Source organism: Archocentrus centrarchus, chromosome 21, assembly GCF_007364275.1.
Source record: "Archocentrus centrarchus isolate MPI-CPG fArcCen1 chromosome 21, fArcCen1, whole genome shotgun sequence".
Lineage (NCBI taxonomy): Eukaryota > Metazoa > Chordata > Actinopteri > Cichliformes > Cichlidae > Archocentrus > Archocentrus centrarchus.
This window is the reverse complement of record NC_044366.1, coordinates 32831971-32859725: the sequence shown is the minus strand read 5'-3', so window position 1 is coordinate 32859725 and position 27755 is coordinate 32831971. Positions and strand designations below refer to the sequence as shown.

The 27755-nt window shown below is 40.3% G+C and overlaps 1 protein-coding gene across 1 annotated transcript; it reads right to left on the bottom strand.

Moving 5' to 3' along the window:
- Positions 1-660: 660 nt before the first annotated feature.
- On the bottom strand, positions 661-24153 carry frzb (frizzled related protein). Its single transcript, XM_030758274.1, has 8 exons — positions 23765-24153; positions 14452-14700; positions 9717-9752; positions 9189-9248; positions 8570-8635; positions 4962-5166; positions 4705-4768; positions 661-4050 (listed from the first exon to the last, which is right to left on the bottom strand). Exons 1-8 carry the CDS (start codon positions 23967-23969, stop codon positions 4009-4011), a joined length of 927 nt encoding a protein of 308 aa, XP_030614134.1. The 5' UTR covers positions 23970-24153; the 3' UTR covers positions 661-4008.
- Positions 24154-27755: the final 3602 nt, after the last annotated feature.

Below are 27755 nucleotides of genomic sequence, written 5' to 3'. Positions count from 1 at the left end.
CGCTCTCAGCGAGGTCAGCCAGTGTCAGGCTCTTTGCTGTGTCAGCACTCGGGGACATGAATAGAACCACTCAGCCTCCAGAAACAGACTACACCTTATCCCAAACGCCAGGTGTGTTTTCAGTCAGGCAGTCAGCTGAAGTCAACATGGAGCAGAGGCCAGAGAGGAGAAGAGCGTGGAGGACTAGAGCGGAGGAGGATAAGGAGGTGTGATGGCAGTAAATCCATGAAAACATTTTCTCTTCCCTCTCATGGAAACTGCAGCTGAGAAAACACTGCTGGAAATTAGTACGCAGGAACTACTGGAAGCAGTACAAACACACACACACACACACACACACACAAAGGCTGGTTCATGCTGCTACTGGTCTGCTTTGTTAAACTTTACTCCCATCAGTGAGAAACACTGAAGTTCTGAGGGTTCAATTCTGCGTTGGTCCATTTCAGCCTTTTATTGAGGCTTTACTACCTGCTGTCTGCTAAAGCCAAGACAGCTGTAATACGTACAGACCTAGCATCATTTCCCTCTCTCTCTTTCTCACACACACACACGCACACACAGAAGAAAGTGCATGCTGTTGATAGTCTGAGGTGGTGAAGCCCTGTTCGGGCCTTTATAGTAAGAATCAGCGTTCAGAAACAAACACAGACACACTTCAGCTTTGACCGTGTTGTCTAAATTCACGTTTAATGGTTCAAACTGCACCAAGAAGTCCAGAGTCCAACATATCAGGGTGTTAGTACAGAGCAGAGTGGTACTGAGTGTTAGTCTGTTTACATGAACAGAGTAAATGTGCAACAATTAGAATACCGTTCATCTGAGGCTGTGTTCAGACAGCAGCAGCACATCGCGGTGAAATGAAAAAGACTGACTTTGGTCACATTTGACATGTCACAGTAGGGAAAACACAGCTGGAAGTGGTAAAATTTTGAAAAAGTGGGGCAGAATGAGATGGCCAAACAGTTTTGAGATGCAAGTGACTCGCATCCAATGAAATAAAAGGGAATGCTTAAAGCTAATGAGGCCAACGTGCCTCCGTCATGCCACCAACACTAGCGATCATTTTTACTGTCAGTCCGCCCAAAAGCCACATGTTCATATGCTTCATCATCAATACATCCACTCCCCAGATAACCTAACAACACATTCTGTACAATATAATGCATTTCATGTGTGCCATCAGTATGTAGTACTTGTGTCAGCAGCATCATCATTGCACAAAGTTACTGGCTGCGACCAAAAATCGCTGTAATACTATACTCCATAAACAGTACCCACAGCTCTTGAAAAGCCTTTTTAAGTCCCATCAAAAATAATGTGTTAAAAAGGCTTTTAAAAATGTTTTGTATTTTTTTTTTTTTTTTTCAATTTTTAATGACGCTAATTTGGTTCCATGACACATGAGACAATATTATGCTCTTTTCCACCGCCATTTTTTTTCTTGGATTCTACTCGATTAGTTTTGCACGATTCACAGCTCAAGGTAATCCTTATTTATCTTATAGTAGGCCTCAGTTCACCCTCTGTCCTGAGCCATTAAAGACCACTTTCTTCTGATTGGCTGTCCCTCATAAACAGGTGGGTGGGGCTTCTGTGATCAACAAGAGCGACGTACCAATACAGGATCCATGTAATACTGATTAATATTACTAGAATTTACAAGAAATGTGACAGTTCACACATTTAAGGACTTTTTGTCTGTCTTCATGTGTTTTCAGTCATTCTTTGAATAATTTATGAACTGCATCCCACATGGTATTAAAAAGGCACGTATAATTTGGTGAACACTGCACTATTGACCACAATTTTAGGACTTTATCACATACAGATATATTTTTTTTAGTCATAAACAATGAAAAAAAAATGACCTGGAGTTTGCTTGCTTCCAGTTGCTCTTCACATTTACTGAAACGTACAAAAACAGATATTTCATAGTGAGGAAAAGGATAGATCACCACCAAATACATTGTTCATATTTTTCCTCTGCTCTGTCCATTTATGCATCTAGATTTTTGGTGCAAAATGTCCACTTTGGAGGCATCAGCTATAGAATTATCAAGCCAATACTTCAGTTCAGCTGAAGCTGTTGGTGTTCTCACCCTGGCATGAGTGGATGTGTGGATCCTTACGCACGCTGTGGTTGATTACATTTGATTTTGGGGTGAACTATCCCTTTAAGGCACGGCCACTTTCCTCTTCCATTTAACATTTTACTCAGAAATCAATTTCATATTGGTTATGGTGCGGGTTGTACAAATATTAACAGTGAACAATGCAGGAAACATGCTGAAATTTGTTTGTTGGCCAGATCTGATGGAAGAGAATAAATATCTGTAAAACAGAAGTGCAGTGAAACTGTAATTCGACATCTGTCACAAACACAAAAACAAACGTTATGTGTCACTCAAGATTTAAAACAGTCTCGTGACTTCAGCCGATGACAAACTCGTATACTTCAGTTAAGAGTTAGTGGAGAAACTAAGCAGTAAACTTTTGGTTGCTTTTATTCTTTATGTGCTGTTAAATGTTACAAAATTTTTTTTTTTAATTTGTTGTTCATAACAAATTTACATAATGTGAATTTTAAATATGCAATTTCACTCAGATTTAAAGACGGTGCCACACAGAATTTAGATGAAGTGAAACTTGCACAGCAAATTCAGGTCACAGTCTGCTCACAGTCCTTACTTCTGCATCACTTTGTGCTCTGACAAATGATTATGTGAAGCGCTTGATCCTTGAACGCACAATATAACAACAGCTTGCTGGGCACAGACGAGTTTAAACTCTCTCCCACTGCTAGACTGAAAACCACAAATTTATTACAAAGAGACAAAAAACTAGCACAAAGATGGTGTGTCACTGTGTCTCTGTGTAGTCACTAATTACAAATGGACCCAATCTGTGGTCACCTTGCGTCTCTTTGCATTCACTTTGTATCTCTTTGAAGCCACTTAAACTTTTAGTAAATTTTTATCTCTTTGTGATCAGTTGTGTCTCTATATTGTTGTTGGTCTCCCAATTGTTTGCCATCTCTGTGCGTCTTTGTAATGGTTTTGCACCTCTTTGCAGTTATTTGTTGGAGATCACCAAAATAGGAGGCTGTGACCCAGGTGGTTATAAAAAACAGCAAGATGGCGCCTGTGTGCGGCTTGACCTCTACTCTGTCTCCTCTCTCTCATACTCTTGTAATTTGTCTAGTAATATATTTCAGCTATTGTTATTTATTTTACTTGCATATTGTAAAGCACTTTGTGATTTTATCTATAAAAGGTGCTATATAAATAAAGTTTTACTTACTTACTTACTTATGAGGCCTATTCAGTAATCCATCCATAGATGGATGTAATAATACTGAGTAACACAACTTTCTGCTGCTGCTTTTGCTGTCGTTACTCTCACTGTTGTCTGAACACAGCCTGAATATCCATGTTTCATTTTCTTAAGAGCTCAGCAGAGGTCAGGTCATGATTACAGATGAATTCAAAGTGTCCAAGTCCAAACGGCTTTCGTATCATTTAAATGTCTTCCATCCCATCGCATCCCATCACCATGGTAACATGGCCGACATCTAGGGTTAATGAAAATTGTAACCACGCAGAGGAGCTGTGTAGCCAACATAGCCACAGGAAAACAAAAAAACGAAAAAAAAAGTGTTCCAAAAAAGTGTCACGTACATAATACATGGCTGCACGCAGGTTTAGTACTTCATCTTTAAAGCTCCTCCCTCTGGCATCTTAACTGAGTGCTTTAGGTGTATACACACATGCACACACACACACACACACACACACACACACATACACGCACACACACACTCGCACATACACGCACAAGACACGCACAAGACACATACTAATTGATGTTTGTGCAAAGAAAATAAATGGCAAAACTGACTCCAAACAGTGACAGATGAAGAGATGAACTACATTCAGCTACAACAGCTTGTAATAGTGCAATATCTACACACGCATACACACGATCACACACGCACACAGTCAAAAGGTCTCAGTGGCGACTCCGTTGATTCTGCAGCGTCTGCTCCCATTTCTGGACAAAAGGAGAGAGAGAAAAGTGAACTCGATGGGGCGCAAGCAGCCCGTCACTGGATTGATCACTATCTCTTACACTTTGGTGGCGAGGCGGTTATGGTCAATGCATTAGTAACTGCTCGCAAAGTGTGACATCAACACAGCACCGTAACTATTAAGGAGCTTGATTTGCTGCAATCTTCCCCTAAATGATAGGTGTATGTGCTAAGAAAACAAATAGCTGAACTGCTGGGCTATCATGAGAAGCAGTTGAAACAGAAAAAGCAAAGTCTGAGGTTTTGTCTTTAAAAGTTTCAGCGGAGCTAATCTCCCTCCACGTCTCTGGGGAATCCCGATGCTCCTGCTCTGGTGCACGACAAACAGAAACAACACTACACTGTGCAGATTTGGTGCATGCTGCTATGTGCCACGACAGTGGTGAGCGTATGTTTCCCAACAGTCACCATGCCAAGTCTACCGAGTGTGAGGACAAGTCTTTTCCAATGAAAACAGATGACTTATTTGATATTGCTGACTCTGTTTTGCCCAACTTGTCATTTGCTCATAGTTGGCAGAAGTTAGCAAAAGAAGTTCAAAGGAGAGCAAAGGCCTGAAACCAGTCAGCACCAGAGGTTTTTGGTTGAACTAACACCAGGTATTGGTAGATACGCACCTTGACCCTCCTGCAGATTTTATCCTTCCATTTCTGAGCAAAGGAATTCTCAGTCAGGAGCAACCTGCAAAGACCAAAGGGATAGTCAGGGGTTGAAAATGCCCAGCCGTCTCACAAGTCTGACAATCTGGTTGATAATCTGAGAGCGAGAGACTTCTGGATAAAGCATGAGTCCAGTCTAAACAAGTTCTGGACTATCTAATCAGCTTCTTGATGTAAATAACTAGATTTTCAGTTAAATCTCCCACTGCCCATACTTGGAGGTCTCCTCATTTTCGTAGCCCATAATGATGTAATCCTTTCCAGGAGTCAGCTTAGGACACAGACAGGAGGATGAGTAGTAGAGTGTCAGCGTCATCTTGGGAATGTTGACCAGAGAAGACTTGATCACCTCCTTTACGTCCACCACAGCGGTCGGCTCCAGGCCACGATTCCTCACCTCCTTGACCCTTGCCTTGATCACTGAACAACAAAGTCACCCGCATACATGGAAACAGTGAATTTAATATTTTCTGAAATTCCTCCTACCTTTGCACACTTCCTATAAGACATACTTTTTAAATTCTTGGTTTAAGTGCAAAGCATTATTAAATGTTTCTTGGCCTGGCTCCAGATCTTATTGAACAGATATATGTAACATTTTACTAGTGACAATGTTAGTGGAACGCACAGGTTAGGTAAGGGAGCTAACGCTATTAAGGAATTTGTACGTTGTAAGTTAATGAGCAAGAAACTCAAACACTGGCTAATGTTAGCCTTAAGTAAGCCAGTTTTTCCTAGTGAAGCCTGTCTAGCTGAACAGAAATTTGACCTGCATGCATAGGCGTAGAAACCGGGGGGGACGTGCCCCAATATTGGACACAGGCGCATTTGTCCCACCTCAGAGTATTTACGGATCTGTCAAGTTTCCAATAGTCATTCCTACGCCCTTGCATGACATACATTCAATAGTGTAACAGTTGAGCAGAAATATTATATAGCTCATGTAAGATGTTCTGTCTGTAGATACAAGCAACAGAATGCAAACCACAATTCATTTAATGGCTAAGCTTCTGCATCATTAATGATTATCTAGAAGTTAAGCAGAGCTCCTATAAAAGATGTCCAAGTCAATGCAGACTGCATGATTGGACTCTTTAATGAACTGTTCTGCCTTTTTCAAAATGTCACAATTGAGACGGAAAAAAAAAGAGCAGGGGGTAACATGCAGTTTATGTCTTACCACCATCTAACTAGCATGTGGTATGCAACTTCTGCGGTGGTTGTGTGTTCTTGAATTGTCAGCACACATTTCTGGTGTGTATTTTGTGTTAATCTTCTTTCAAACATTACCACGGTCACATTAGAAAACCACAAGCGCCGACACATGAGGCCAATAAAGAGAGAGCCAACAAACTGAACTTCCAAAAAGCCCGGTGGCCTATTTTTCACAATTAAAACTTGCATACTGGACCTCCTGATTACAAACCTGTCACTTTTTTAGAAACAATCCTCTTACAGTGTCCTCATTGAAACTGGAAACAGATATACTGCCTTGATTCAAAGAACCAAAAATGCATTAACAGTCCAGCAGCACCGACACAGAGCACAAAATCAGCTGAACTGTTATCATAACAGAAAGTAATCCATGCCGAAGTCTCAGGGGTAACATAGCAAAAAATGTAACAAACGCAGAAAAACAGACATTACTGCTAGAAAAAAATGAATAAAATATGGCACTAACGAAACAAAGGAAATGAAAGCTGTAGAGATGGATGAGAAGTAAACACAGGTTGGATTCCAGTGTAATATCAGAATCAGTGTTAATTAGTAAAGCGATAATGCCAGCAATAAGATTTATAAAGACCACCTTGTGCAATCTGACACATTACCAGGTTTACTAAACTGCTCTCTTTCACAATTATATCAGAATATTTTGAAAGTAGGCTCTTGTTTAATGATGGCTTGGAAAAAGAAAAAAAAAATCTATATAAATGCTCTCCCAAATGGATTTTGTGGCCAAAAGCATTAGTGAGGACCACATGGAAATCTCTGCTGGATGTGCCAAATCAAGCCTGCGTGCTGTATTCATGAGGAAAAGCCTTTCTGGCCTCAAGCTTTTCTATCTCTAATTTAATCTAGGTAGGGTAACGGCCTCTGCATTTTCTTCCTTTTATATTAAAAGGGAAAATGTGCCTAAGACAAAGAATCTGTGTAAAAGTTTAGTACTAAAAAGATTTATAACAACCTAATTGAGCTTAAAAGAAAGTCAAGTACTGAGTATGCAGACTTGTGAGAAGAAACGATGGGATCCTCCTTCTCTTACTTTGGGTCATTATTAGCATCTCCAATAGCACCCGAGCATCGACTACAAGATTACCCAACTGATGAAAGCTGAACAACAAACGTGTCCTTTCTTTTCACAGTCTCTTTTACACTATGTGGACTTTTCTAGTTACCAATAATTAATACATACACAGAAAAAAACAACCTAAATAATCCCAAAATCACCTCAGAGCTTCAGACTGACTTGCATCTTAGTAAAACCACACATTTGATGTTTAAATCAGAAATATTATCCCACAAAACAAGCTATGTAGTTCAATTAAGACTAGGGATGCGCAAGACTTGTCGGCTAGACGACTAATCACCGTTATTGTCACTAGGTGGTACCAGACGTACTAGTCGGTTAGCCTAATTGTTAAGATTTTAATTGATGCCCAGTGCTATAAATGGTTGTCCTAAATGTTACGCAGCCATTTGTCACCAGATGGAGCTGCAGCCCCGACATCGTTATTGAAAAATGCCTTAACTCTGTTAAGGTCTGATATTTTTTTATTAGGTCTAATATTGTTAGTTATTTTTTAAGTTTTACAATGTAACCTGAATGCGAAACACTGTCGTTTCCTTCATTTCCGGCTACTTCCCTCAGTTGTACAAAGAAGTGAAAAAACTAGATGGACAAATATGTTTGCACATTAAAAAAAAAAACTGACCACAGCAAGGAGTAGGACCCAGGAGGGAAAAAAGTCCCAGCATTTTATGTTTCTGTCAGCCGGCACCACATGTAGAACACCGGGACACGACTACACGGTAATTAACAAACGCAACGCACCTGAACAAGTATAAGTGCCGGCAACAACATCAGCCACATATGTAGGTTACATCGTAGGTCTACATAGGCCCAGTGCTGAAGTCTGAATCAGGGGTAAGCTGGAGGAGGAGGCTGGGGGAGAAGGAGGGCTGGGCTTCACTGCTCAGGCTGCGACCCCGTGATAAGCAGAAGAAAATGGATGGATGGATGTTTGTATTGTATTGTTTTATTACCATTTTAGATTTTAACCTTTATTGAAATGCGTGTCATGAATTGTAGAACGAGTATCATTCATAATGCGCGGCACAATGCATCACACTTTTAAGTGACAATTTATTTATTTTTCGGATGTTATTTTCTCATATTTTAATATTTTAATGATGTGTAAACATCGTTTGCAGTAATGCATTTTTATTATTATTTTATTATTTTTATGTTATATTTAACATCAATTTAATTTTTTATCTTCGTTGTCTGTATGAAGTACAACATGCAGTGTTCATAACATGGCACACACTCATAACATAAGCAGCATTTAAACTGCGATTCATTATTGAAGAATGCGGGTAATGGTTTCAAAAAGGCATTTGAAACAAGTTTTTGACATTGTCTATTGAACAGGCCTAAAATTTAACTTGATATTTGAGTGTTTCTTAGTTTTAAACTAGTCGCTTAGTCTAAATTTTTTTCCGTGTTTAGTCGACTAAGATATTAGTCGCCAGGAACATTCCTAATTAAGAGTTAACCCCCCCCTCCCAATGATATTTTAAACACAAATTCCAGATGACTCACCATAGTTGTAGTTGTTCTTCATGTAGGTTTTAATATTCATTCTGACTGGCTTACATCTGCAGGTATCTATGGACACACAAAGTGGGTGACCATTTCAGGAGAACTTTTCAAATAAAGACTGACTTGTTCAAGTTCCACCACATTAAGAGTCCACATTTCCCAACTGAACTTGCTATGCTGTATTTAAGTGAACCAAGAAAGTTTGACAACTTACAAATTTAAGTCCAATCAAGATGGCTGTTTGATTGTTTCTTGTGTGAGGGTGTCCATTAAATTGGTTACCTTGAAAGACTGACTGAGATGATCCAAAATTGGTTGCCTTCTTGGCCACCCAGACCATATGGCAAGTTGTGAAACAGCCTAATTGTAAACCACAACCTCTTTGTATTTATTAAACAAGAAATAACATCGTTGAGTGAACTGTAGTGAACTAGCTGGTTTTGTTGTCTGTGGACAGTGTCCAATTAGTGTTTCCTCATGTTTCCAGTTTTTATACTTAGTCAAATGGCCTCTGACTGTAACTATTAAGCTACAGCCGTGCAGAAAAATATAAGTGTTATCAATATCACTGGTGTAAAAGGAGCTAAACTAGACCAAAGATAGAGACATTAAACGTTACCTCCATTCGGTCCTCTGCAGTGGAGGTTGTTGGAGTCCATTGGGAAGTCTGGACTGGATTCTGTCAGGGGAAACCCAGGAAAGACACGCTTTTCAGTAAAGTGGTTTAACAGGTTCATATTTACTTCATACCACTGCTGTTGGGGTGGGACACAGAACTCCAGATTCTTGGATTCTTGAACTTGGAAGACTTTGATACAATCAGTCATTAGCTAATGAGCATATCCTGGATAATCCTGGGTTGGATAATCCTTGTGACACTTAGAATGACAAAAATTTATAAAAATTGACAAGTTTTTATTCAGTAAACCCATCACAAAAGTGTTCACAGATATAAGGGTCAAGGGCTGTTTTCCATAGATGTCTATAGGATTAGAAGCTTTTTGCAACCATAGATGTTGCCCCCTACTGACCATTATGTAAGTTTAAGCCTTAGCTTTTTAAACCCTGAAAGATATTTGCATTTTTTTTTTAATACAGAGACCACGTTAAGAAACAGAAAATGTTAAAGGTTAAAGGTTAGCATTACCTGGGTTACACCTGGATGGGTCCTGGTAGTATGGATCTATAGAGACACAGACGGCAGTCATAAACAAAAGGAAACAATTTTACTCCGTTTCTTGATTAAACTGGAAAAAAGGGGAAGAACATATGTGAGCTAAAAATCTGAAATGTACGTCGAGGGTTTGCAGTATATCTGGATCTTGTTGGAATGCAACGCCAACAGGTGGACTGATGCTCAGCGTCAGTAATGCACAGAACTGTCATTGTGACTTTGACGTACACTTCGTCTCATTCCTGCATGATCTGAAATCACAGTGCTTGTGTTTTTACAAGCACTTTTATCAAGTTTGCCTTCAAGGCTTTCTCAAAGCCGTTTGAAAGACAATGTTGTCAAAAGGTCCATTTTTCCCAAAACATATTTTTCCTAAACTGAAACAAAGTGAAACTTAAAAACTCAAAATAATAATGAAAAAAAAAAAAGGACTTGAACAAGTTGGCTTATGTCTAAACTTAGTAAGTCATTATTATCCCTTTCTGTCACATGACACAAACTGCAGCTTCCTGGGTGAATATCCTGTATCTAACCCATTCATCCACCTCACTCTTTATGTGATCTCACTGACTTCCTAAAACCCTTGTGGCAGTATATTTTGGCCTTTTTTTTTTTTTTTTTGCCTAGTTGCAAAGCAATGCCATCACCACAACATGGCTGGTCAGTTGCAATAAACTTCCAAGAGCAACATTTATTATGTTATAGGAAGAACACCAACACTATTGGATAGATCCTCAAACCTTACCCTTTTAACCAAGATACTGTTGATACAATAGACTAAAATGAATACCCCACATTGATTTGCTGGGCTTACCCTTTGAGTCACACTTGTTAGATGTATAAAGTGAAACTGCCTTTCTCTGTGCAGAGGTTTTCTAGTTATATTCAGGTGGAAGATCCACTGGGATTTACATTCCACCTGACCAGGAAATTATTTTCAACAAGAAGCTTGTTTAGCCATGGAAGCTTGGTGGTGTGGACCTGGGCAAAGTGGCAAAATGGTTGGTTAGGCTGCCCCGAAGGCCCTGAGAGGAAAGAGTCCATTTACCAGACTTTGGAGAATGGTGGGACTTTGGATTTTTGAAAACACCTTATGGAAAAAAGTCTGTATCACTCCATTCAGTGTTTCTGCAAAGCAGGAATCACAGAACTTTAAGCGTAAAACACTGATTCCCTGTGGGATCAGTTTATTGACATTGCTTCTGCAGAATCACAGGGTATGTCATTCACTATTCACCTGAATTTCCATCTCTCACGTCTCTCAGTGCCACAGAGTGCTTGTTGCATGTTTACATACACATGCTAACCACTATTAGTTAAATGAAATGTCTGTATTTAAATGAGGATACCTCAAAATTAATGTTTACAGATGTCATTCATTGAACCTTCATATTGTACATAAGGGTTTTGGTTGTTAATAACCAGCAGGTCAGATTTGGACTTTTCCAAAAACTTTATTTAAAGCTGATCCTGCTGCTAATGGTAAAACCGTAAAACACCATGCCAGCTGAAAATCAGCATGTTACCACTGTCACTCTACATATGCTAGAGTGCTAACATGCACATTTAGGCTCAAAGCACCACAAAGCCTGCAAACAGCAACACAGAACTGCTAACGCAGCAATGGACTCTTAAGTCCTTTTCACTCATGCGCTGCAGCCCTGAACTTTTCTAGCTATTACCCAACTGAGGTGCATTTACAGTAAGAACGCAAATGTCTAGTGCAGCCAGATAAGACATTAAAAGGTCTTTATAATAAACCAGCTCCCTGGTACAGTGAGTACTCACAACAAACGAATGTCTGTCTTATGCTGCCTGCTGAGTGGTATAGGCAGCTGTCTTGCCTAAACCAAACAGAATATTTTCATCTATCCCATTGATCCATCCCCACAGTCTGACATGTGAGAAAAAGCAACTGTGGAAAATATCCTCTCCAATTTTCCCGACACTTTCAGTGTTCTTCTTTTTTTAACGGCTATTGCAAAACTAGCTCACTTTAAACTAGGACAGATTAGCACAGTAACCTGTGCTGTGGGGATGAACTGCTCTGGAAAAGGTGAACTTCAGGTGATTAGACCTAAGACTTGCCAAAATCCAGCTGGCGATTAATGGAAATACAGAGATAATTCCTCCAATATCCTAATAGAGGGAAAAACAGACATAAAGCTATATGTATATATTTCGACTTGATATTTGTAAGCAGAATTGTTTTGCAGTTACCAACTTTGTAGGTGCAGAGTTTGTGTGCAGAAAATGGCTAAACCTGGTGGCTGATTATGTGGCACAGACATAACAGTGGGACTGCATAATGTGCAGCTCTGCACACAAAAGCAGAGACCATAGAGGCAGTGGTGATGTCATGCAAACAGAGGACGAGCTTTTTACATTAGTAACTACATGGGAAATAGCTTTATGAGAGACATCAGCTTTATGGTACAAGTATCCCTGTATCCGTAGGTGTGCAAAGATGACTTAATTGGGGCTGTGAGCAGTTAATGTCAATAGATAAACTGCAGCTGCTTTATAGTTCTAACAGTGGAAATACTTCTGAAAAGCAACATGCAGACCAAAGTCCCACAGAACTGGAATGACACAAACGATCCACCCTGACAGAACCTCACCAAACTAACAAATCACACCAAGGGAAAATCCCAAAGCCCCGCTGAGCCAAGCCAAGCTGGGGCAGGTCAGAGATATGTGGGTGTATCGTTATGGAGGTCGAGGGGATTGAGATGAAGGTTTTTTGTGGACTTGTTGGTCCCGGGTCTGTTTAAAGAAACAGAGGACAGTGAGGGTTTTATTGAGTGTAAAATGAGTGGGCCTCCTGTATCAAGGAGCTCTTTGAGAAAGTCTGTGGGAGTGAAGTTGGAAGGGAAATGACTCACGCTATCTGAGAGGGAGCAGAAACAAACTGCTGAGAGTGGTAACATGATAGAAAATACTGATATGTACTGAAAATTGCCCATGTTGTTCAGTAAAGGCAGTGAACTATCCTCATTGGAGGAAGCCTCCATGTTGAGACTCTCAGAGGAGCCAACAGCACAGTTCATACCATCAAAGAAGCTGCTGGTTTTAGTTGAACTTGAGTATGAGCTGTTTTTATGTTTTCATATTTCGCTCTATTAAGGGTGTCATATTTAGTGTCACTTTTTTTTGTGGACCAGTCTGTGCTGTAATTAATGCTCATTTATGGCAATAATGTGACCGATAAGCTCATCCATTCTGCTACACAATAATTATTAATTAATCAATAAAAAAGTTGCATTAATTCCTGCAACTTGACGAAAACTTGAACGAACCTCATCTTCGTCTTTAAGAGGAAAAGCATATTTCCTCTTTTCGATTCAGAAACTAGGTGAAGAATCCCAACAGGAGAACATACGACGTATGTCTGTGTAGATTCTCAGTCATCCAGGTCATAGTAGTCTCTGGAGCTTGAAAAAGGCGACTGGACTTCTTTTTGTTTCTTGAAGACGTTTCACCTCTCATCCGAAAGGCTTCTTCAGTTCTCAACCAAATGGTGGAGAGACCCAGGTATTTAAACCCCTGTGGGCGTAGTCCCCTGGAGGTGGTTATGACCCTCTATTGATCATGTGCGTGAACACATGTGCCCAGGTGTGAAGGGGGCGTGGGTCATATTTAATCAGTGGTTTCAGTTGAAACCAATTTAGGACTCCGCTCCATTGTTTCCTGTGGCCTATTGAGGTCACTGGAACAAAGGTGTGAATGGGGGTTGAGACGTCTGGGAAGGGAGCTCAGGACAGCACTGTAAGCGGGGGAAAGTTACGACATGTGGGCTGACAAGCGCTAAAGTAACCTGCATGGGTAAAAACATCTCCCAGTGCAGACGGTCCATTCATAACTCCAGACAGTATAAAAGATGGACGTAGCTTCCAGGTTGAAAAGTGAAACCAATGCAAAGCGCCTTAAATCTGCCTTCTCTTTAAAATCTTTTTAAAAGCCGTCCATCTTTTATACTGTCTTTGTTCATGCTGACAAACATTGGGGGTATCGATAAGACCTAAACTTTGCATTGAAAGAGTTCAGAGCCCGATACACTTTATTTAGCTCTTCCAGTGGTCAAATAAGTGAATTAAACAGTGTGCGCTCCAAATAACCTTTTTGTGCCATTTAGTTAAGGTCATAAGTGTGAGTGGACTGACCTAAAAGGTTGAATATTTAGGCTAGTTCAGATACATTCTACTTAAAAATATATATAACACCAGTTTGTAAAAAAAAAAAAAAAAAAAGCTTAGTAAAGTTAAGATTTGATTTTAAATCAATGCCAGTCAGTCATGCTCAATCACGCTTTCATATATGCACAGGATTACTGGGGTTAACGCTGTTTTTTAAAGATGTCTTTAATGTTTTTGAGCCTCAACCAATGGGAATTGAAGTGGCAGCTTCTGGCCTGAGAGAGTGATGCTACATGTTAATCATCCTTTCACTGCCTGCACTGTTAAATAAAGGACACCTCTGAAGTATCAGCACTGGATATAAATCTTACTAGGTATGAACATAACTGTCTTAATATTTGTTTGGTCCTCTATGGCTATGTGCTTTTTTTTGTGTTTTTTAACTGTTTTTTGTGAGGATCAAAAAAAACAAATGCAGACAAGTTGACAATAAGCTTTCTAATCTTAGGTTGCCTTCAGACAAACATGGCAGCCTCACATACAACAGCAATAACACAAACTTATAATGGTACCTGGCCCCTCTGCCTGGACAATGGCCTCAGGTGAGATGCACACTCCACGGTCGTACAGCGGCAGCTCACTGCAGGCCAGGTTGTCGGGCCAGCTGTGGTTGTAACGCTTCATCACGGGTTCACAGCCGGACTTCGCCCGCTCACACACCGCCTTACAGGGCTTGATGGGCTCGTGCTGGAAGTCAATGGTGCAGATGGGAGCATACATGGCACACAGGAAAAAGAGCAAATCTGGACTGCAGCCAGTACCTGAACAGGAAGGAAAACGCAAGTTACTGGGGCGATTTTCCTAGTGATTATAAACCATTATCATATATTAGCTTTAGCTAAAAAAAAAAAAAGGGTTTTCTAAGTAAGTGGGGAGAATAGTTAGGTGCTTCAACTGGCAACTGTTGACTAAAATTTGGGCCCATTTTCAACCCAGCCCCTCGACCGCTGATAAATTTACTGTCTGGGGACCAAATCAGGCTCACCGACCAATTTCTGTTTCACTAAATGAAATTAATGGAAACAGGTTCCAGCTAGTATGTTTATTATTGTATAAATTTTTCAAGCGTAACCAAGCACGCAATGGTGATATGATGAAAAAAACCTTATCCTGTATTTGGGAAATTCTTTTGCTGTAGCAGTTGAAATCCATCCATCCATCCATCCATCCATCCATCCATCCATCCATCCCCCTCAGATTCACTGTGCTTATTTCACGTGTATTGGAGGAAACATCACACACAAATGAGGTCCATGTAGGTTTTTAAGAAGAACTGCTGCAGTAATAAATAATATAATGTAGGTTTTGTATTGATGAAAAAAAGAAATATTTTTAAATATTCATATTTCATATTTAAATAATGTAATAATGTAGCAATCAGTGGCCCAGATCCAATTTGCTCCCAACACCCTCCCTCTATACACTGGCTACATTTGCGTGTTAGTATCGAAGGTCCAAACCATCAAATTGCATTCCAAACCATCCAACCTCAAGCTATTAAGATATTTTTCAGGGGTTTGTATATGAAAGCAGAATCTGTGGAGAGATGTCTTTCAGCAATCAGTGCAAATAACTATAAATACAGATGTTTCACCAGAGGCAGAAACCCCTCTTTTTGCTTTAGTCACGATATTTACAGAAAATAGTCTGCGTGTCAAGCACAGCAAACATGCAAAAAAAAAAAAAAAGTTACACAATATCTTACGGTAAAAAAAAAGAATGAGGACAAATGGGAGCACTTAGGAAAATATGCTGTAAACACCTGGAAGCATTTAAAACAGACATTTTTCAGCACATGGTGTTCATCGTGGACATATCCTTTTCATCCATCTGGTAGCAGCAGAAATCCCTGCAGATGCTGACTGGAAGCTCCTGTGACTCCTGCGCTGGTGAAGGCAAGATCGTCCCAAAGCTCGCCAGCGTATTTCAACCAGACCTCTTAATAAGGAGACCTTCCACACTCCCTGCTCCTCTCTTCCCTCTTTTCTTTCCACCCAAAACCAGACAGATGGTTTCCCTCCCAAATCCAAGCACTGCCAGAGGTTTCTTCCTGTTAAAAGGACATTTTCTCCTGGTTGTCAACAAGCGCTCACCCACTGGGAATTCTTTACCTTTTAAATGGTATTTGAGCATTAAGTTACATGCCACGACCAAGAAGCTTTCATATCAGTTGTTCTTTTTTCCTCTCAGGGACCCCTGGCTGACCACACATTGGACTTACAGCATCTGCCATTCTGCTGCATGTTTCACACAGGACAAGACTAGAAAGAGTTCAGCAGTGGGTAGAGGACGGATCAGTGTTTTTATTGCTGAGCAGGTCTGAGGTTTGGCTGTGCAGCTTCACAGTGAAGTCACAGAAATATTTTGAACTTGTGACCTCAAACTGCTTCCTGGTTTCTGGCCCACAACTCTTTCATTAGGACATTTTTCTGGTTAAAGCTTAGTCCTTTTTACCACTTTTTAATCTCCATTCCACTGACCTTAGCCAAGCTCAAAGTTCAGCCAGCACCTAAATGTATTTATTGAAGACAGACGTGGATAAATCATGAACGAATATGAGAGTCAATGAGACTGCAGAAACCCCAAACAGTCAAGACTACAGACAAATGTGACCACATACGCAGTTATTAAACACACATCTCACACGGAAATGTGAAGCAGTCGTGTACGACAAGTTAAAGCATTAAGAAAAAAATCTGATTAGAAGGAAATTACAGCATGAACATGTATGCACTTATTGAACTTAAATGCACATTAACAGTTCAAAATATGATTGTAGAACGGGATAAAAACATTCAGGTCTAAAACTGTATAAAATGATGTCTACAGCAAAGGAGGCTCTTACACAGCCCTGTTTAAGGTGTCTTATTCACCATACACACCATTCCAAGTTAGAGAGTTAGCATGTTAACAATGGCTAATTAGCAGGGGAACAAAAGCCTACAAAGTACAGTTGGAAACTTCTTTAATCACACAGATAATTCATCTTAAAACTAAAGGTTTTGAGCCAGAGCATATTTCTTTATATTTTGCCAGACATTTTTAAAGTGGTCTTGAGCAACAGTTCTGCAGGCTTCCCGGAGGTCTTTTAAGCCTGTACATTTTCAGAGAAATGTTTTTTCTTGATGTTTCTTAAGCCACTTAACACTGACCCATGAATCATTCAAGCACTAAAAACTAGGCACCTAACTCAAGGGATGAACCAGTGTTGCATATTCACATAACAGACCACTTAGCAAAGAATGGATTTAACTGTCTATCTTTAAGCACTTTGTTACTAGCAGCCTCTCACAAAACATGCAATTTGTTCCCAATTCTTTAGTTGAATCTATAAAAATGCCAAAGATAACACAGTTTGACAGACATAAAATTTTTGTACCTATAAGGTGACTCTCAAAGAGCTGTTAGCGGAAAACTCGGCCAATCTCGGCATGGTGTGCAGTGTGGCCTAAAAAAATTTGAGGCAACTGGACAAGTGGAAAAAGAAGAAGAAGAAAAAGTGGCAGGTCTGTAATCTATTTACAGCAGATCAACAGTATCTCAAAGTCATATCCTTAAAATTTTGGGGGGTTATTTAATAGAAAAATAGAGAATGTTATATTCATAAACATACACTGATCAGTGTGTAATTACATCTTGCAACAAATTGATGCATTCTCTTGAACTTAGAATTAATCCATTAAAAATTTATAGGAGCGGGCACCGGTCTGTGGAAGCCACCATGTTGCCCCACCATGGACGTTACATTCTCATCTCATATGAGAATTCGTTCGCTCAGCGTCAGGGTCCAACAATGTCAGTGATGAGTTCAGGAACAAAAAAAAAATTAGTTATGTTTCTGTTTTAAATGGTTGACAGGTTTAAATTAATTTACAAAAATTGAAAAACACTTTTTAAGGTATTTATTGTAATTGACATCTCTTGAACCTGCAGTAGTACCCATAATGTTGTAGATGAAAGCGTTTCCAAAGTGTGTACACGTTCATTTCACTTTAATTCATCCAATAGTTGCTGCGAGCTTCACTGAAAACCACAAAGTTCAGCTACATATTGGAACTAGACAGCATTGTTCTATTTAATCATAAGCCATCCAAGAGCTGTACATATATTTCTAACCTAATCAGCAGTAAAACCTCTGTAAACACTGCTAGTTAGTTTAATGTGTCCTCCAACTACATCTGAAATCAAAGGTGTTTCTCTCATTCTGAATGTCTCCTGGTCTGCTGCTTACTTGTATGTGTGTAAGGAACTGTGCAATATTTACCTTCATTTAGAAGGAACGGATAACTGAAGTGAAAACAGAGATGGTGCACGTTGTAAACAGTGTATTAGACTATGAGAGTGGTTTATTTTTCACAGGCAGTGACGGCGTATGTACAGAACGTGCAGGACTGAAATACAGCGTTATCTGCCAAAGGATACAGACTGATAGTAATATTTGCCATCAGCGGATATACTCAGAAAACACAGTTCCTGTTACAGTTTACTTATTAAATGTAAAGTTTATGCATTCTGACTAGAGCTTTCCGACTTTCATTGACTTCTGACTGTTTGAAGGGAAGCAGAGAAGAAGTTAAACCTAATGATCTAATTTGCCTTCTTTTATCTAATGGATCAGAACTTTGTATCGTCAAACATCTGAACTGGATTACCACATACATCAAATGATAATGAAAATTAAAATCATATTGGGATAAGTTGTAAAGCTATTCTTTCTAAAAGTTAACTAGCCCTGGTTTGCAGAATAGCTATAGAAAAATTATAAGATTTCATACAGTTCAGCCGCTTTTAAATCACATAATGCATGTAAAACCACCTCCAATAAAAATCAAGTTTACTGGTTAATATGTCTGTACAACTCGACAGAAGACATACGAGTGAAATAAGCAGTGAAACGATTGCACTGCAGTGTACGAGTGACAATTTCAGAATCACAGAATCAGGGTTTGCTTTTAAATCATAACACGCATAAGGAACTAATCCCATTTACTTGCACTGCGGGGCTAACTTGTCAAACAAACCCTTTTCCTGATGGCTGCCTGTAAGATTTGCAGTTGGTTTGTGTTTATGTGAAGCTAAATCACTCCAATATTGCCACTTGCTACTTGAGTAGTTTCAGTGTTTGTACAAAGGTGGAGGCGTGCAGCACAGCAGGTACTTTGTATAGTCACAGATCTGCACATGCTAGAAAGAGGTGAAGCTGTAAAGTGTATGGTCATTGTGAGCCCCATGTGCCTGCTGAGCCTACAAGGTCTTATATAATCAGGCACCATCTTATCTCAAAGACCTCATAGTCCCATATCACCCCAATAGAGCACTTTGCTCTCAGACTGCTGGCTTACTTGTGGTTCCTAGGATACTTAAGAGTAGAATGGGAGGCAGAGCCTTCAGCTTTCAGGCCCCTCTTCTGTGGAACCAGCTTCCAGCTTGGATTCAGGAGACAGACACCCTCTCTATTTTTAAGATTAGGCTTAAAACTTTCCTTTATGATCAAGCTTATAGTTAGGGCTGGATCAGGTGACCCTGAACCATCCCTTAGTTATGCTGCTATAGGCCTAGGCTGCTGGGGGTTCACATAATGCACTGAGTGTTTCTTTTCTTTCACCTTATTTACTTTGTTTATACTCCACTCTGCATTTAGTCATTAATTGATATTAATCTCTGGCTCTCTTCCACAGCATGTCTTTTCTCTCCCCTCAGCCCAACCGGTCACAGCAGATGACCCCCCCTCCCTAAACCTGGTCGTGCTGGAGGTTTCTTCCTGTTTAAAGGGAGTTTTTCCTTCCCACTGTCGCCAAGTGCTGCTCATAGGGGTCGTTTTGACTGTTGGGTTTTCTCTGTATTATTGTAGGGTCTTTACCCACAATACAAAGCGCCTTGAGGCGACTGTTTGTTGTGATTTGGTGCTATATAAATAAAATTGAAATTGAATTGAATTGAACTGCTGTCTAAACCTTCTGTTTGAGAGAGGCAACCAATAGGAAGAAAGCTTCTTTAAAAGGGGGCAGCCTTAAAGGGAGAGGAGCTAAAACAGCTCATTTTAGATTAAATGAAGGGCTGCACCAAAGCCCGGTGCAAAATGAATAAGGATTACTTTGAATTGTGAACCATATAAAGCTACTCACGTGGAGTCCCGGAATAAGAAATACAGAGCTGGAAATGAGAACACCAGGTTCCCCTTCATGGAAAAATATATACTAATATGTCTAGCTAAACCTTTTTTGCCTTTACCAGCAGATTACTATTGTAATATTGTACGACCAAATAAGTGCAAAAGTACCCAATCTGAAAACATTTAAAGTGCTATTAAGCAAATATTTGCATCCTAAAATGATCACAATTGTCACTGTGTTACAAAGCCTCAGAGAGCACCTCGCACTTCACTGCAGTCATTTTTTTAGACTCCCATAATCCTTCAGCAGGACTCCAGCTAAAAGTTCTGCTCAGGATTTATAGCTAAACAAAGCAAACTGAGGAAAAAAGCTGAAGGTTGTTCCAAAAAAAAATTACAACCTCTGTGTTATTTTTCATGATTTCTGTCAGTTCTTAAAACATTTTCCTGCTCTTAAAACATCAGCTGTTTCAGGTCCAAAGGGAGCACTGAAAATCACGGTTACACACACACACACACACACTCCTTCCATTTCCAGAGCACAGACAGCCACACTTCTAACATTTAAGAACATAAGGTCAGAGGGTTGAAGACTGCAATTTGCCAATAGGACACATTTAAGAGAATCAGGTGTCCTATCAGCTGATGCGTGCTTGCGTTAAGATCAGCTTATCTGCCAGGACTGAAGGTGCACCGACTCCAAGCTAAAAGTAAAAGCCTCCAGGTGGAAATCTGCTAAGCAGGGTTGGAGCTCACTGTCAGCAAATCTAGATCGATTTATATTTTTGTCTACACTTTACTACCAGACAACTAAAATGACTATCAAAAGGTGACATGTTCAAAAGTCTTGGTTCTTTCTACAAAGCAAATGGAACATTTTGCTCTCCATTTTAGAAAACAACAAACGATGTCTCCTGAGTGGTTCTTGCATTATTTATTGTTGAATGTGTGCGGTTGTGTGTTTGTTTATGCACCTTGGTCCCATACAGAATGATAGCTTGTTCAGTGATATACCGCGTGTACGGGAAAACGATTAGTTCAGCTGACCGATTAATTAAAACCGTGAGTGTTTGACATTTTTGCTCGAAAAATAAATTCAGCCACAGATGATTGTTGGTTGAAGAAAAATATTTAGAGTACCACGCTATTTGAAACTGCAGATGATACGTAGTTGCAATGATTTTTCAAGCAGAAATGCCAGATTTATGTATACATGGCAGTTCCAACTTTGAATGTGAAAATCAGTGAACACAACACACTGCTTTAAAAATCAGCCCGATTGCACTAAAGGCATCTTGACCAGTTAAAATGATGTTAAACTGGCTCAATCTCAACCCAATAAACTTTATTATGCACAGTGCATAATACTTGCACGCACAGGCTTTTAAAAAAAACAACAAAAAAAACCCTGATACCACAGGTATTTTCCCCAGAAAATGGAAACAGATTTTTGCCAAGAATTTTTAGGAAATACCAGGAACGCAATTTCCAGTATTCAAACCAACTCATGCTATGATTCTTCACGGTCAACTGGCTGGTTAATTAGAAAAATGGAATGTCATCCCTTGCGGTGAAACAACTGAATTTCTTGTTTTTCCTGGACTACATCCACAACTCAAAGATCATTTCAGAATCTTAAACGCTCCTGTAAGCGATTTTATGAGAACCCGAGAGGGTGAAATATTCAGGTTCCTCCTCTAGCCAGCTATACAGCAACTGTAACGTATGCTGTGACTGTGTTGGCTAGTGCTGAGGTCAAACCAGAAAGTGGGCTTTAATTGACCAACTCTTCAAAATATGGCTGCTCCATCACAGACAGAATGATGGTCTCCACAAAAATGTTTCCATAATCTCGAAGTGAAGTGATGGTTTCAGTGTTTTACCAGATCCAGCCCAGATCATTGAATTTCTCCTGCAGATATTAAACAGAAAAAGAAGCAGCAATAGGAGGTGGCTGTGGCTTGGGAGGTGGAGCAGGTCATCTACTAATTGGAAGGTTGGTGGTTCAATTCCTTGGCTGCTCCAGTCTGCATACCAAAGTATCCTTGGGTAAGATACTGAATCCTGAGTTGCTTCCGATCAGAGTGTGACCGGGTGAGTGGATAGATGGCACTTAGATGCAGAAAGTGCTTGTATGAATGGGTGACTGAGACACGCTGTATAAAGTGCTATGAGTGCTCATGGAGTAGACAAGTGCTACATAATAACCAGTCCATCTACAAATGCTGAAATCATTGGCAGTAGTTAATAGTTTATTACAAAATAATAAACTAACCCCCAAAAAAACAAAGAGTGAATGATTGGGCAAATATGTGACAGATGGAACACAGAGGTTGGTGCTGCCATTCATTAATGTGGATTTACTCTTTGAAAATACTCAGTAGTAATATTTCCATAATTTTGCAGGGATCGCTGTTAACTGTTTTACATGGGAACGATTTCCTTGGAACCCCCCCCCCCCCCCCCCAGAACCCCAAATGGAAACTTTACTGATAAATATTTAGTCCCACAAACTAAATTCAATTTATCTTCATTCTACAGTGGCAACAACAACAACAAAAAAAAAGAATTCAAGGCTTTGGCTGTGGAGTCAACATTTTGGGGAAACAGATCTAAGTCTGGCTGTCAGGATGTCAACAGCTGATGGAAATATTGTTGGGTCCCAATTACATGCAGAGCTAGCAAGTGGAATATCCTATTCTCATTTTCCATTTGGAAAAAATTAAATATAGAGCAGTAAAGTGTTTGACGGTGATTATACTCACTGCACATAACCAGCAGCTATAATAAAGATGTCTGGTTAGTTGTTATTACTTTATGCTAATCATTATATTAGGTTGTGATTATGTGTCACAGCACAGAAGAAAACAAAACATATATTTTTGTAATTTACATTTTTTTAAATAAATATATTGGAAGGTTGGGAATTTGAACATACTCGAATATTAGGGGGCACGTGTCCCCTCACATGTATATGATGATTACGGCCCTGGTAAACTGAACCATTTGAGGTGGCTGTTCTGACTTTTCTCACTTGCTTCCACATTCATTACCATTTTGCTTCCTCCTTATTTTCTTTCCGTTTAATCAAGGCTGAAACTAATGATTAGTTTCTTCTTTTACACAGAAAATAACGAGAAATGTCCATTTGAGTATTCTAAAGCTTGAGGTGGAAAACTGCAGGACTAGAGAAAAAGTTTGCCAATTGATTTTCTGTCTGTGGACTAAAACTTTGACCTCTGTGTTCAGCTTACAGATGGTGGAGACGCTTCAGTCAGTTAAAGCCATTTCATTAGGCTTTTTTTTTTTTGATAGGTATATTAAAGTTCTCCTTACTTTACTTTGATCATATCTGAATTAACTTATTAATAATATTACAGTGATGGTTATGATTGAACAACTGTTGAGGTTACTTACTTAGATGATTACTGAATAGCGTGCAGATCATATTTGTTTGCGTGTTCATTGATCCATGAAAAAGAATGAGCATCGTTTACTAGAAAGTTATAAAACTAAAATGCGGGGAAATGGTTATTAAAAAAATCACAAGAAAAAAAATGGACTAAACGTTTGATTAAGTGTAAGAATAACTTTGATATTGGTTCTATGGTCAGCGTGTAAGCTTCTCAGCTAATTAGACACCAAATTCTTTAATTAATTAATTGATAAATTAATTAAAAATTTGATCGGAGCACTGAGGGGCAGAAACTCACCCAGGAGCCCCTCAAACTGCTCGATGGCCAGCACCGCGTTGTCCTGCGTGCTGTGGTGGAGATGGTTCGGCATCTTGGTCATGTTCCAGGGCATAGACCGGCACAGCGGGATCCGCACCGTCTCGCAGGACGCCGCCCGGACCGCAGCCGGCCACAGCGCGCAGGACACGGTCACCAGAGACACGGCGAGTCCCAGGGAGAGCATGTCGGTGTTTTCAGAGAGGGTGGGGGACACAGTGAAGTCGCGGCAGCGCAGCTCGGTGCTCCAGCGAAGACTCGCTCATTCACTTCGAGTTAAATCCCAAATTAGGACGCGATTTTCCTGCTGATTGGTGCTTTTCTGCTGCTGCCGTCCGGTCCGCAGGCAGCGGGAGGGAGGAGCTGCTTTCTTATGCAGACTCCAACCTCCTCCTCTTCCTCTAGCCCTCCTTCTCCCCAGCTCCCCTCCTGTACTTGTCTCACCTCTCCTCCTCTTCTTTCCCCCGCTTATCCTCCATACTAAAAGTCAGATTCCTTTTAGATGAAAAGTCAACACAAGTAAAGCCCCTGAAAGCTCGTAGATGTGTGTCATTATGAAATCAGTGCCTAGACCTCATACAGTTAACTTCAGGAGAAGGGAAACAAAGTGTGAGAATACTAAACTCTGTCTTTTGCAGTAGAAAAGTCTTGAAACGTTTTATCAAAATTACTTTTCTAAAATCTGCACGGGGCTAACTGTCAAAAACCACCCACAGCAGATGGGCAGTATCTGAAAGTGATGCTCTTAACAAATGGGGAAAAATCTTTGTACCGTTTCCAGAAGATTTTATTTTTGTTAAGCCACTCAACACTGACCTATGGATCATTCAAGCATAAATACATAAGGCACCTAACTCAGGGATGAAGCAGTGTTGGGTCTACACATAACAGCCAAGTCAGCAACTTAGGATCTGAGAGATGCAGCTGGCCCTTCAGTCGATCCATCGGCTGTTCACTGAAGCCTCATCAGAAATGGTTTTTGTGGAAGGGCGGCTGTCAAGAAGCCATTCTTAAGGAAGGGAAACAGGGAGAAGGCTGAGGTATGCCTCATTACACAAGAACTGGACTGAAAATCAGTGGCAACAGGTCTGAGGGAGTGATGAACCCAACTTTGGAATTTTTGGTTCAACTTGTCGACCGTGTGTATGGAAGAGGTCAGGAGACCGTGAGTGTCTGCAAACATCTGTAAAAAACGGTGGAGGCTCTGTCATGGTTTGGAGCTGCCTCTCAGCCAGCGGTGTTTGGGATCTTTTCATAATTGATGGAATCATGAGCACAAAAAAGTATCATCAGATTCAGATCCACCATTTTGATCCACCATGCAACACAATCTAGCATGTGAATGGCAACAGCTTAATTTTTCATGGTGTCAGGGGTCCCAAACACGATGCTAAAAAGTTAATATTTGTAATTCTATCAAATATTGACTTTTAAGTTTGTTAGAAATGAACATAGTCTGTTTCATGTTTGCATTTTTCGATAAATTGCTGCACCTATTTCCCAGTTTCCTAACAAAATGTAAAGAAATGAGGGGTGACTCAAGACTTTTGCACAGTACTGTATATAACAACATCAAACTGAAGTTAGAACAAACTTGATTTTCTTAAGAAAATTTCATAAACTAATCCCATCAGTATAACCTTCCGGATCCAGGGACTGAATTTCCTGGTATGGACAGAATTTGGACGTCCGTTTGAGATCGCTCTGCTTCAAAAAGCAACCTGTGGCAAAAGCTATCACATAAATGAAGTATAAATGACCACATTTACATGGCAGACTCACAGCAGTTAATATGAGATTACAAATTGTTCCCCGACTGAAAGAAGTCTTTGGAAAATCAATTCTGTAAAATTAGTTTTGTATCAACATTTGCTGAATCTGTAGGCGAGATTCTGGTCAAATTAATTCATTTTTAAATAGCTATTTCAAACAATTATCGGCTTTTGACCATTAGAAATAGAAATCTTGTTCTGGATATCTGCGGGCTACACGGGAAGCCCCTCAAAACAATACAAAATATTTCTGCTGGAAATCTCTGGGGACTGATTTGCTGTTGGAGCCAGACTCAAGTGGTCATCTGAAGAACTGCAGTTTTTGGCACTTCCACACTGTACCCATTTTCAGCCCCGGGGGAGCTGTAGTTGGAGTTAACGAAGTGTGTGGAAAAACAATAACAACAATACAGAAACGCTTCCAATAAAAATGAAGGTTCCCCGTGGAATATCTAAAGGAACTAGAGAGCAGCAGCTGAAGGACCTGCACCCGAAATTATCCAGAACTAAATTTCACTCTCCTTCACCTGGCTGCAGTCTTATCCTGCACTCCGGCAATTATTGTGAATATAAGCAGGCACTTGATACGACAGCAAGTACTGATTCAGTGGTTCACTGGCTGGTGTTGACCTTTGACCTCTGCAGGCTTGTTGCATTAACAGCTCTGTTATTGGTCCATTAAAGCTGAATATGACGCAGCAAACTACAGCAGTGTGTGTGTGTGTGTGTGTGTGTGTGTATGTGTTGACAGCAGTAATGGCTGTCAGATGTTGGAGGAGCTTCCCATGTTAGGGTTGAGTTACAGCCAGCACACACACACACACACACACACACACACACACACACACACACACACACACACACACACACACACACACACCGGTCTCTCTGGGTTTTCTGACTCATGGATCAACATGCAGATAACTGAGTCAGCACTTTCCCTTCCATCCTTCCTTCATTCCTTCGCTCCTTCTTTCTTCCCTTCCACCCTCCTCTCCCTTGTGCTTCCTTCTTTCGCTTTTTGTCCCAAGTGTGTTTTTTCTGACGTAAAACGCCTCTCGCATTTGGCAGGAAAATCTTATCAGAGGAACACACACACACACACACACACACACACACACACACACACACACACACACACACACACACACACACACACACTTAGTGAATGCACATTCCAGTGAAAGTGAAAAACCCCTTTACCCTCCTCATTTTCTCTCCTCTCCTGTCTGAGAAGCAAAACAATCCTGCAACCTGACCCCTTTGTGTGAGTGTGTATTTGCATCTCTGTTTTCGTGAGATCCAGTTTAAGTTTTGGGACGGACCTCCAACAGCACTTAGTTTTGGGGTTCAGGTTTAGGGGCCCGGGAATGCGCCGTGTCACTGCTGGTCCTCACAAAGATAGCCACACAAACATGTGTGCTGAGGGAATGAAAATTTCAGCTTTCTCTCCGTATGTGGACATATTCTTGGAAACTACCAGAATCTTTTCCAACAAAAATAAGACTGCAGCTGTCCACACACACAGACATGTGCAACACACACACACACACACACACACACACACACACACACACACACACACACACACACACACACACACACACACACACACACACACTGTATTGCAAAGGACTGAAAGTAATCTAGAATGATTACTGATTTTGCTACAGAGCTTTAAAGTGGAGCTAAAAATGTGAGTGTTGCCCTAAGGGTGGTGTTTAAGGAGAAGTCATGGGGGCATTAAAAGAGAGCTGATTTCACATTGCACTCCCACGGCACTGTCACACTCATGATGGATAGTTTTAGAAAGTAACTGCAGCAGAACCAGAAAAAAGGGACCTTTTTATTTCATCCATCCTTCTTCTTTGTTGAATCTAGTGCCTACATTACCCACAATGCAACTAAAGCAATCAGCCTCAGGCTATTTGATTGCAGTTTGAGATAAGAAGCTGAAGAATGAAGCCAACACCAAAGTGCAGAAAACAGTTCTTCTCATAAAAAAACCTTGAAAACATGTTTCCAGCTTTCCAGCTGCTAAAGCAGACGTAGATTCAGTTTGCTGTTCTTTTACTATGATGATTGCTATCTAGCTGCAACCAACAAATAACGTACCCCTGACTCATGCTTACTCATGCGTCCAGTTTTGTGATTTTAATGTGGAAGGAGGTGTTTGCAGAAATGAACTGAAACAGCTGGTT